A 13232-nucleotide genomic window follows, 5' to 3' on the forward strand; every position below is an offset into this window, starting at 1 on the left:
TATGTATGACGAAGAGGGAGGAGGGCCCTGCCAGATTCATTGGTACTGGGCCCCACAGTTTCTGATGGCAGCCCTGCTTGCCAACTCTAGGCAGCCTCCCGCATCTGCCCACTTCCTAGTAAAGTGGGCAGAATTAGATCCAAAATGCCGCGATTCCCTGATTCCCTGAGAATCGCGGCATTTGGCGGGGCCAAAATTGCATGATTTGCATAGCCCCGTCCTCAAAACTCCCACCTCCCCCCAGGCAGCTCCCGGGCGCCTTCTTGAAAAAGTTGGCAATTATGATGTTACCCCCACAATCAATTTCAGCTTAGTGTATTCAGCACAGTACCTGCCCTCTGCTCTCTGTCTGTCTGGGTGTAACACTGACCCACCTGTCAGTACATGCAGCAGGCACAGAGGAACATGTATAACCATCTGTACATCACTTCTCGCCTGTCTCCCTCTGCTACTATATAAAACACACAATGATCTTTTATTAGATAAATTACATGACTGTAGAAACACATATTTTATTATGTTTCTGTCATGGCGTGACAACAAGACCCTTATTTTTGTGTGAAGTAAGGGTAAATGTAACATTTGTAAATCTCACACTAGCTTCTGTGGTTTGTACGTCACTCCAGCTAAATGATTGTCTGTTCTGCCTTTGTCTCCTCAGTCACTGGGGCTTTGTGTACAGGCAGACACTGTGCCAGGGCACATGACTCATGAGCAGCCAGAGGGCCATAGGAGGGCACAGTGACTGAGAGACATAATCAGCATTTCACTAGTTTCTCAACTTCTTTACTATCAGATACCTCCCGTGTCTGTAAATATTTACTCAGTAGCGACTTAAGCACTTACCTCTTTATACTTCATTATCACTTACCCATATACTATCTGAACAGAAGTGCTTTAAAATACATTCATTCCATTTTATATGTCATCTTCTTTGAACCTGGGGGTAAATATATTAAGCTGCGAGTTTCCAGCGGATTTGAAAAGTGGAGATGTTGCCTACAGCAGCCAATCAGATTCTAGTTATCATTTATTTAGTACATTCTACAAAATGTCAGCTAGAATCTGATTGGCTGCTATAGGCAACATCTCCACTTTTCAAACCAGCAGTTTCTTACATTTACCCCCTGGTGTCACTTTTTAGGTTATGTTCTAAACAGGTGGAAAAACTACCCCCTGTGGTCAGTCTCTGACCTGTTGGGCCACTCCCTCCCTTTCGTATATGGTTATCTGTGGAACTGTTAATATTTCATAAATATCCTATCTGGGTTGCTGTAGTTATTTTATTCTTTACTAACACGATAAGTTGTTGAATATAACATAATGATGTACCCCTTAGATGTGAGGTGCTCCAGGCTGAGGAATCCTGGCTTAGTGTGGGATAGTGGCAGCAGCGTGAGAGCCAGACAACGTGTAGTCACCAAGTGGTGACCTGAAGCTGGAGTCTCACAGAACAGGATATGTGATGACTACAACTGTGACACCATAACACAGTCCTCAGATATTATTTACGTCCCAGCGTCCTGTTTTCCGCTCTGCTCCCAGAGGGCCCTTGTCGCATTTTCTTGCAAGGAGCAAGGCTTGTACCTTTGTGTATGTCTCCACCAGTGTTACATTCTCCTGCTGTCTGTGCTCCTAGTCTGTCTGCTTACCCCAGTTCTCACGCGATTGCAACGCACTTTTCCTGGTCTGTCTTATTTCATGCTTAATGTCTCTGTGCCTACTCCAGATTTTCCCTCCTCTGACACCCGCCTTCCCCACCCTGTCTCTATCCACAATGTACAGTATCTCTCCTCCTGTCTATTGGCGGATCACAAATCACAAAGTGAGTGTTATAACTGAGCAATGTTTATTGTGGTTGGAGTGGTAAAGGGATTTCACATCTACCTAGAAAAGGTTACAACAGAGGAGATCTATGTAGCAATACATTACTCTCATGCAGTACGACCCTGCCACAAATATTCTCAACACAGTATCAGTCCACATAAAGGCACAGAAACAATTATCAGCAGCTCCATAGGCAGGATACTGAATCAGATATGTACATAGATTATGTCTGGCGTTACACACACATTTGAGAAACCATGTTCTGCACATTACAAATAGTGGGGAATAGCAGAGCAATGATACGCGGTAATGTACACACAGTAGCGCATTGATGAGCACATCTCTGCAGGAGTGTACACAGGAGGAGGAGGAGGAATACTGGCGTAACATTTATTGACCAGAGTTCAGTACATTGTGAGGCTCAGGACAGGCATTGCTCTATGAACCTGTACACAGTGGTGGGAGTTAGAGGATTATCTAAGATCTGTATACACAGGCTGGTAGGACAGCCATGTGGTCTGCACACAGTGATTTATAGAGCAATGAATGATGTTCTACAGATTTGCATAAAGTCCGAGGGTTGAGGAGAAATGCTCTCTGGATTCGTCCTCTGTACTTCTCTTCTGTATTCACTATCCCATGTGTTCAAATGTTGGGTTTCCTCTGTGCTCTCACAGGTAATCTCATCAGGGGTCTGCTGGTGCTGTCACAGCTGCCACGGCTTGCCCCCCACCAAAATAAACAGCCAGGAAGATGATGAGAACAATCAAAATCACCAGAATTATTGCTGCACAAATAATGTACCAACGCCATTTCTCCCATCGCGTTTTCCGTTCCACGGTCTTGGCTGTCTTCTCGAAGCTGCTGGCCTGTAGATTGGGAACGTGGGAGTTAATGCTTGTAGCATTAGCATCTATATCACTGTATCTATGTATGGGTGACATATGAGTACAGACAAGCGTGAGCAATAAGTACTCACTGTGGAAATTGTGTATAATGTGACGTTTTTCATTGTAGGCATGAAAGCCATGATCAATGTAAAAATCACATTGTGGTACATTTCTAAAAAAAAAAAAATTAGGGGGAACTATTAGACAGCGGGTGCAACATATTAATAAAATGAAAACATGCATTTTTTCTCCAGGGTCTTCTTGTAGAAACATTTTTTCAATATATTTATATAAACAATGGGCAATTTGCAATGTTTTTGAGCCACAAAAAGGGAGGTATGTGTAATGAGACAGGAGCAGGCGATGAGTTGTGTTATACATTAGAGGGTGAATGTATCAAGCTGCGAGTTTCTGACAGGTTTGAAGAGTGGAGATGTTGTCTATAACAACCAATCAGATTCTGTCATTTTGCAAAATGTACTAAATAAATGACAGCTAGAATCTGATTGGTTGCTATAGGCAACATCTCCACTTTTTCAAACCCACCGGACACTTGCAGTGTGATACATTTACCCCTAGGTTTGTGACAATTATCTATAAGGTTGTTCGCTGGGACATACCATAATCTTCAGTTCATCAGAACGAACTTCTAGGTTTTGCAGTTTTCCCTCTCTCTCCAGGACTTTCTCCACATTTTCTTTCATTAACACCTTCACCTCCTCTGCGTTCTGCTGACACGCTTCCAAGTTCTTGCTGGCCTGGATTGCAGAAGAGAAATATTTAACCAGAATAATGAAAAGTGCCACAAGATACAGCACTCTGGTCAGGGGTGCACGCAGGGGGGGTTTCTGGGTCTCCAGAAAACCCTCCCCTCCGCTAAAGAAGTGCCCCTACATAATGGCACTGTACTATATAGCAGCCATGGCGCTGTCAAAGAAGCGTCTGCAGCGGTGCTGTATTATATACAGCACCGCCGCGTACGCTTCTTTGACAGCTCCGTGGCTGCTGTATAGTACAGTGCTGCCGAAATGGAGCTTCTGCGCATGCGCGGCAGCTCTCTCGCATTTTTTTTTTCTTTTTTTGGGGGGGTGCGCCCCTGCTGGTGTGGTGACCTGATTACATGGCTGCCTTTACACTTTCATTTCTTAAAACGTGTCTGTACAATCAAAGTATACTGCACAGGTTTGTACTTAAAGGGGTGTTGTAGTTGAAATAAACACTGTAATAAATCCCTCAGATACACACACACACACCTACACACACCTTGGATCGCTTCAGGCTGTAACTGGGGTGACTGAGAGAACGACTGTACACAACCTGATATCTATCATCATCTGACCACATTTATCAACACAACATGCCCGTAATGATCTGATCTATTATATATGAACACTTTCGCCATGTTGGGCCAACAGCTGAATACCACAGTGTGTATGATTAGCATTAGTCATGCCAGAAAAATAAAATTAAGTAACCCCCAGTGTAAGTATTAAACAAGATTCATGGAGCAATGTTAACTTTTATTGCAAGTGCTTGTGAAAAACAACAACATTTATGTTCACACAACCCCATATCCTGCTTACAAAGTGGATGGGCGGGGAATCTGCTCAATGTAGCTGCAGGAACTGAGGCCTTATACGTAGGTTATAAACCGACTTTCCGTTCTATACATCATATATGGAGGCCCACACTTGTGAACTGCACGGGTTACAATACTAAAGTTGTATAACTACGGCCTAGACTAAACTCACTACACCGCATGCAGCACTCGGACGCTGCTAGACTGTCAGGTTTCTGTTAATCAGCCAATCACAAGTGTAACAGATACTGTAGGGGACCTGCAGTTACAGATTAGGCAGCAGGTCTGATGTGAGATTATCAAGCAATAATATGCAACCCCATCACAGAGCCAACTGAAAGTGTAGTCCTAACCTTAGATCTCCCAGATTTAAAGCCTGTAAATCACACAATTCTGCTATACCTGCAAACAGATAGGGTCAGAAAACAGATTGTGTCTCAATACCCGGTCGATTTTCAGTTTAAATTCACTTAGAACCTACAGATACCAACCAAATAAAACTAAAGTGCACTGAACATTAACTTTGAAAGTAATCCCCAGACCACTTAGCTGGTGGGGCATCGAAGTACGTCACGGGCAATACTGTCTTGGACGTTGGAGCACTACAATGCCCATAATGGCATGTTTAGGGAATTTGATTATAACATATTTTGTTGCACTTTAAAATCGTGTGCTCAATAAACATTAACAAGAGAAGCATCTATCATGCAGAAAAAGAGGAACTGCATTGTGCAGTTGGTCAATATTGAAAATAGGGATATATCCAGGGACAAATCATTAATTCAGCACAGATTACAGCAATTGGAAAATGAGAGAATGGGGACAGATGTATTATAACCCTGGTTGTTGTATCTGTTTCTAACCTCAGTCCTTACAGTACTTTCTGTTACCAATACATCAACTTGTCAGAATACTCACCTACGTTCCACCCCCCCCCCCCCTCTTCAAAACACACTTTCTTTTTTCACTTTCATCATTTCCTCGCTGTTCTCTGTCTATCATCACCCTCCACAGAACATGTACAGCAAAGCTATCTCATACTATTCCCACCCATAGACCCTAGAGTTGCCTCGCTATTAGTTCTGAAACAAACCTGCAGCTGACACAGTGCACACATGCAGCCTGCACCTGGTCACGTTGGATTTTGGCTATGCTGCCTGTGTATTTTACATACAGTATATTATATATCACCATTACCTGAGCTCATAAAGTCAGACACTGAACAAAGCACAGTTTCTAGAAATGGGGCTGTGGGGATTGAAACGGCATGGGCTTGTGGTGTGTGATGAATGCAGCAGGAGCCCTGGAGGATTTAGTCAGGAGACACATTAATTCAACAACTCTCAGCCCTGCAGACTGATTCTGGGTTCTGCTTTCTCCACTGGCTGAGTTCATGTACCAGTGGGTACCAGGGAGGACAGTCAGCAGAGAGCTATATGGGGAGACCTAGTTATATGTGGAGACCTAGTAACTGACTTCATACATATGCAGCCCTCTCTTATATTGGGCAGAACTGTATTGTTACTATTCCCTGATATTACAGTACTATGGAAATGCCTAGCCAATCTGCATCATATATTACTATATTCACTACATTTAATCATTGTAATCTCACCCACAACCAGGGGAGGGCTGGCAGATTTCAGCCCAGGGGGCAAGACTCGATTTAGCAGCCTATTTTAATGGGAAAAATGCAGGTGACCCGCCCCAAGGTAGCCCAATATGGGACTGCCCCAGCCCAGCCTGCCCCTGCCCACAACTATATAAATACAACCAGTGGTCGAAGTGGACATTTAGAAGTGACAGTATGAAAAATGGTAAGAGAATGTAGAGTGAACAGATTTGATAGTTTTACAATAAGAGCAGTAGGATAAGTGGTCGTATGGTATACCACCGTATACCAGCCCACTCCCACCATTAGATACAACCATGTTTTATCATACCACCCAAAATTTCAACTGGACAAAAATAACTTTAAGAGGGTGCCTACTTTTTAATCCACAAATATAGCAAATGGGGACAGCGTCCATAGGTGGACAAAAGTCCACAGTATGCAGCCAAAACCAGAAGCCAAGTTCAGCTATTTGCACACAAGCTCCTTTTTTATGCTCTCACCCAGGTGAAGAGGACACAGAAGTACTGTTTTATTATGTTTTCTGTGAATGCATAGTGCAAAAGGCCATGGGCCACAGGTGACACGTTTTCTATAGCTGTGTCTGACAACAATGGGGGCAGACATTTTTGGGGCTGAATCAATATACATAAGAATACAACCAGATCATTAGAAACCAGTAGCACAATGCAATTTGTGGCTTATGCCTTAGTAGTGTTACTAGCTCCTAGTGAATTGATCAGCTGAACATTGGATCAGCGCACACTATGGCTCTCTCCACCAAACCTTGTTCATGAAGCGTGAAATGGCCTAGGTCAGGTGTAACACAAAAGTCTCTTTAATGTTGGTGCACCTAGATTTCAGCATGTGGTACCCAGGGGCTCCAATAAGGGAACAGATTAGCAAGGTAAAAAACATACTGATTGGAATGCTGCTTTCATTTAAAGAAATAGGTGGTTCTAAATTTTTCTGCCCCCACCAACCTAGGCACACTTGTAGTTTATGTCTCCAGAGAACATGCATGTTGAAGTGACCAGGGTGGACCATCCAGGTGTGCATACAGTGTACTCTGGGCCCACTATGTGCGGCTGACAGGTACATTTTAAAGATACCAGTTTCTCAAAATGATTAAAACCAGAGCAGATTTGGCTACAGAATAGGACATACTGCCACCAAACCCTACTTTTTCACACGTTCATAGACATAACCCCTAACATAGGCTTCAGTAATCCGCTCTCTATTGCATTTCTCTATAACTTTCCCAATCTACCAGGTTACAACACGAAAGTGAAACTGCAAAGCAAAAAAAAAATAAAGAAAAATGTCGGGATTGTTGCTGGAAGACGAGAATAGCGCTGGGGGTGAGAGGCTCAGGCTCTCCGGGCAGTGTCACTTACCATAGTGTGCAGGAGATCCGAGCAGGGGCTTGTACCAGCAGCAGCAGCAGCGATCAGTGTGTGTGTGAGAGCAGTGTGAGTGTGTTACATGGTCACAGTGTGTGAGGCTTCCTGTATGTATATATATATATATATATGTATATATGTGTGTGTATGTCTGTGTATGTGTATGGAGCCGGGGCTCAGTGTATGTCACTTTATGTGTGTCCTCCTAACTCTCTGTTATTATCAGTCTTCTCCTGCCCCCTCTCTCGTCCGTCCCTGGGTGGAGTCCGCAGCAGCTGCTGGGAATAGCTCTGTATGTCCAATAGAAGCAGCAGCAGCAGGTCCCTGGTAATGGCTCTGTCACCAGAGGGAGTCACAGACTGGAAGGATAATGATTACCTGTAGCAGGTTCACCCACAACCACTCCACACCCATAATATGTCACATAAACACCGCCTGCAGTTCTCAGTCTGACCTGATCACTCTCCAGCTGTACATGGAACACAGTCACCGCACAATGTTTTATAACAACAGATTATCCATCATAATTGTGTGTTATTTGCTAAAACTTTTGCTGGCAGTCAGATATGATTATTTCCAGTTATTTGGTAGAGTTATATGCTAAATATGTGTACAGTTACTGAAATAAAGCAGACATCATAGCTGCTTCAGGAGAAATATTGATTTTATGTATTCAATTATGTTTTTTATTACTGTACATTAGCTTTATTTTTAGCACCTAGAATGAGCAAACAGGGAAACACTGAATAATACCCAGAGCCTTTTGTGCTCTGAAAAACCTTTGTCACTCCTCAGAGGTCAGAACATGCCCTCTATTTTTCCCTATAGACACTGTTTGCAACTAAACAGAATCACAGGCGCAGCAATGTGGTGCCGAAGAGGGATAAGGGGAGGAAGGTCGCTAGGCGGCCCAACAACAGTGAAATCTGTCCTATTTTTACACCTGAGTGGTGCAGGTAGATTCTCAGGGAAAGGTGGGGGCAAGACATGAGGCAGGTTAAAGTGAGGGTAGGAGGAATTTATTAAACATTGTTTTTCAGTCCTGCAAGGCCTCTGAACAACCCAATGGACCCCCAAGGCAGGGCTACCTTAACAACTTTATGGGCCCCCGGGCAATGCAGTGTACCGGGCCCCTAAAATATATATATATATATATATATATATATATATATATAAATAAATAGTGTGTGTGTGTGTGTGTAAAAAATATATATGTATGTAAAAAAAAACGTGATTATATATATAATCACTTTTTTATATATATATATATATATATATATATATATATAGCGGCCCCCTTAACTTACCTTAAGTCCGATCCTCTTCTTTTTTCCGTGCCGCTGAGTCTCTTCTGCCCTCTTCCGTGCTGTGGTTGCAGTGAATGCTGGGCGTGAAAAAAAATTATTTTTTTTTTCTAGGATTCGGACGGGCCCCCCTTGCCTGCAGGGCCCCCGGGCACCTGCCCACCGTGCCCAATGGAAGAGACGGCCCTGCCCCAAGGCTCTTAATTTAACAGAGGAAGACCAGGATCTTCTACGTCATCAGCTCTGGGGCTGGTAAATGTGAATTTATTTATTCAAATCAAATATATACAGGGGCGGGCTGGCCCAGGGGGCAGCGGCCCCCCCGGGCCGCTTAGTCTTACCGGTGTTAGGGCCGGGGGCTAGGCCGGCCAGCCGCCCCCCGGATGCAATAAAGTCTATTTTCCATCACAATATACGTGATACGCGATGCGCCCACCTGTGCGCCCCCCGGGCTGACATCTGCCAGCCCGCGCCTGAATATAAAGGATTTTTAAATGATGCACTCAGAAAAACTAAAATCAGCAATTTGATTGAATTCATCCCGCCCTCCATTGGAACAATCTCTCAGTGCCGTAACTAGACATTTTAGTGCCCCGGTTGAGACAGGGCACCAGCGCCCCCCATCGAAGTGGGAGTGATATTTGACAAGTGGGTGTGGCTAACCTAATGTGGTGATGTGGCTAGACCTTTACTGAAATAATTCTGTTACACATATTTGCAAATGCATGATATATATATCTATATACATATAGCCATCTCCCTCGCTCATATATATATATATACATATACACAAGTTAACCCGTGCATGATACTCATGCATTCTAGTCAAATCAAGCTACTTAAGGTGTTAAAAAGGTTCTTGTCATGCATTTGGGCCATAGCCCAGGCCTCAACCACCAACCACTCCCCACTGTCACCCCCGGCAACCACCAACCACTCCCCACTGTCACTTCTCCTTCAAGAAATAAATATATATATATATATATATTTTTTAAATCTTTATAAACACTTTTAAGAATTAACAAATTAAAAACATCTTAGTATACCAAATTTCAGCCCTTTCTGAATTTTTTTTCCACACACACTAAGAATTTGGTAGGTCAGTGTATAACTCCGCCCAGCAGGTGGCGCTGCAGCTTGGTTTTATTTTTTCCACACACACACAGACAGACTAACACACGCCACTAAGCATTTATATTATATATATATATATATTGGCACTTAAACAGTTAAGAACTGAACTTGCTGCTGACTCCTCCCCTCTGCAATCCCATTCACCTCAGTTATGTCTAAGTGCCCAAGGAGTTGGGCTGCATTTGGCAGTACCTGCTGTTTAGTGTTAGATTTTATTAGTTTTCAAATGAGTGTAGGTGAGGTTTTAATGTTATTAACATTTTTTTCCTCATAGATATTTATAATGGAACTAAGTTCCGTTCCTTTAAGAAGAAAGAAGGGTTTTTTTTTAAAAAAAGAAAAGAAACTACACGATTTGTGTAGTATTTAGTGAGCGGTGACAGCGCTAAGGGCCGTCTTTCCCATTGGGCACAATGGGCAGGTCCTCGGGGGCCCTGCAGCCCAGGGGGGCCCGTTGGAGGCAGCACAAAAAAAAAAAAACCCTGAAAAAAAAAAGAAGACAATACTTACCTTGCGGTCAGCTAGCGATCCGGCTCCCTCCCTGGTCTCCTCCTCCGTGCGGCGCTCGCAGTGCATTTCGGGCGTGACATCATCACGCCCGCCCGACATCCATTGCGGAGCGCGACGGAGTAGGAGACCATGGAGGGAGCCGGATCGCTAGCTGACCGCAAGGTAAGTATTTTCTTCTTTTTTTTTCAGGGTTTTTTTTTTTTTGTGCTGCCTCCGACGGGCCCCCCTGGGCTGCAGGGCCCATATATATAATCATTTTTATTTTTATATATATATATATATATATATATATATGTATATATAGGGGCCCCGGTGCACTGCTTTGCCCAGGGGCCCAAAATGTTGTTAAGATGGCCCTGTCCGACACTGCCATAAGGCAGAGAGTGTTGCACTCCATCTGAGGACCGAACAGGTTGGGAGACGCCAAGTCCCCCCGCTGAGGCGGAGGGGGGGGCTTGAATCTCTATAGCCGCAGGAGGTGTTGTGGATGCGGAAGGAGTCCCGATTGAGCAATAGGAGAGGCACAATATAGGCTCACAGGACTGAACTGTCCGAGGTTTAATTTATGACAAATAAGACCGCCGGAGGTAGTGTAAGCCTGCCGGCTGCTCAGTGGAAGATCCCGAAGAGGTAGATTTTCCCGCCCTTTTTTACCTGACAGGACTGGGCAGCGACTCGATCAGACACAGACTGACAGGGCTCTGCTGACCCCTCCCCTCAGGATCCTCTTCAGATTCCTCTGTTGTTAAAAACTCTAAGTACCCCATAGGGGATATATATATATATTTATACATATTTTTATATATATGTAGGTATAGTCTATATATATATATATATATATATATATATATTTATATATATGTATATTTTCTGAGTTCACAACCTGTTCCCCTATTCCCACCCTTACCCTAATGAAATAAGGGCTGATAACCTATTTTTATTAGCGTGCACAAGTTAAATATATTTGCTAAAAGATATTTTTTTTCTAAAAAAAAAAAAAAAAGAGCACAGGAAATTTATATTTAATTTGTGAGAGGAATTATATATATAAGATGTTTGACGAAAGAGTGTCAGCGTGTCGAAGTCATATAATTGGATGAACGAAAGTGTATTGGTTAATATTGTTTTACCGTGCGATTGCACTCAGTATGCCACGTAACAGGTGGCATGGCGAGATCACGCGGTAAAATACACACGCACACTCTCGCACTCTAACATTTAGTTATTTATATATTTCATATCTATATTGGTTCCATTCCACAGTGATTTATGAGCAGATAGTATTTAGTTTATTATTAGTTTATATATTATGATTATATGTACACTTTAATGTTATTTGAGGTTCAGGTTGCAGGAACTGTGTCATGTTTAGTATCATTTTAATCCCCTATTCATCAGCAGCTGTCTGGTTCATTCGCCGAAGAGATCGCACATTGCATACTCTAGTTAGTGATGTTAGGGAATAAATGATCAGAGTGATACTAACTGTAAAATGCTAATAGACTAGTTGAAACTGGAGTGTTGGTGGGAAAGTCAGAGCACAACCCCTGGAGAGATGACCCCCACCTTTGGATATTTTGGTTTGAACTAGCCTATGACCTGCAGCACACTGGACTTTCCAGATACCTAGACCAATAGAAGCAAACCACAACACAACACAACCACAAACCAAAACACAATCAGAGCAGCTGGCCAGCACACTGTCACTGCTGAACGGACCTGCACAGTGTGCAGCTGTCGGCAGCAAGCCCCTGCTAGGGCCTTCCCCCTGGATCCGCCACTGGCTGGGATCGTGAGTTTGATTCCCGACCATGGCCTTATCTATGTGGTGTTTGTGTGGGTGTGCTTCAGTTTTCTCTCACACTTCAAAAATATACTGATAGGTTAATTGGCTGCTAACAAATTGAGTGTGTGTGTGTGTTAGGGAATTTAGACTGTAAGCTCTAATGGATGGGAACTGATGTGAGTGAGTTCTTTGTACTGCGCTGTGGAATTAGAGTTTTTCGGTGGGTTTGGAAAATGGAGATGTTGCCTATAGCAACCAATCAGATTCTAGCTATCATTTTGTAGAATGTAGTAAATAAATGATAGCTAGAATCTGATTGGTTTTTCAAACCCGCCGGAAAATTCTCAGCTTGATACATTTACCCCTAAGAGTTCCTGGTCACATGTTGGTCCTGTGATCACTACCATAAATCATACTTGCCCACTCTCCCAGAATGTATGGGAGACCCTGAATTCCAGGGAGACCTACCTGGAATTCAGGGTCTCCATGATGCGATTCACAGTGAATTGCTTAATTTTGGCTATAAATATTAGAAGATAACACATTGCCATTGTTCTAGCTATCAAAAGTCATGCTTGGTTGTTATAAATTTCTGTTAACAGTCCTACACTTTTACAGGCAAAAAGGCGCAAGAGTTGATCAGGGTGCCAGCGTTGTTTATAGGGGCATGAAGGGATTTACCTAATTTTTCCTCCTACAGGAGTCTAGACTGGCAAATTGGCCCAAGGAGGGTTTTTTTTATGATTTTTACCTTCATCTGGATCATCTCTACCCCTTCCCAGCTTTACAGTGATAGGCCGGCTTTGTGTAGTTAACAATTATGGAAATTGTGTGCAAGGGTTAAGAGTTGTACATTTGGAGTTTAGTTTTACAGCTGTGTACAGGATATCTCACCTAAACGTTTGGTTAGTGGGACATTCCTTCATCCATTGGGCAGCTTGTAGCCCAAGTACAAAAGACACAGCCAACTACCCCGGGGCCAAAAGGAATTAAGATGGTTGGTTAGAGGAGGAATGAAGTGAGACAGAATAATAAATGCTTTGGAAGGTGCAGGCAGAAGGTTTGGGTACTGTATGTCATTCATTTGGTGGGAATGATTTGGGGAACAGAAAATCCATTGATCTGATTTTGAGAGCAAAAATACATTGCACGGGTGAAGGGTTAAGGACTCTACACTCAAATAGTTT

At 43.1% G+C, this 13232-nt stretch overlaps 1 protein-coding gene across 1 annotated transcript; it reads right to left on the bottom strand.

The window, feature by feature from the left end:
• Positions 1-1830: 1830 nt before the first annotated feature.
• On the bottom strand, positions 1831-7705 carry VAMP5 (vesicle associated membrane protein 5). Its single transcript, XM_075207304.1, has 3 exons — positions 7306-7705; positions 3338-3475; positions 1831-2696 (listed from the first exon to the last, which is right to left on the bottom strand). Exons 1-3 carry the CDS (start codon positions 7306-7308, stop codon positions 2514-2516), a joined length of 324 nt encoding a protein of 107 aa, XP_075063405.1. The 5' UTR covers positions 7309-7705; the 3' UTR covers positions 1831-2513.
• Between the last annotated feature and the right edge of the window lie 5527 nt (positions 7706-13232).

This window comes from Mixophyes fleayi, chromosome 4 (assembly GCF_038048845.1).
Source record: "Mixophyes fleayi isolate aMixFle1 chromosome 4, aMixFle1.hap1, whole genome shotgun sequence".
Lineage (NCBI taxonomy): Eukaryota > Metazoa > Chordata > Amphibia > Anura > Limnodynastidae > Mixophyes > Mixophyes fleayi.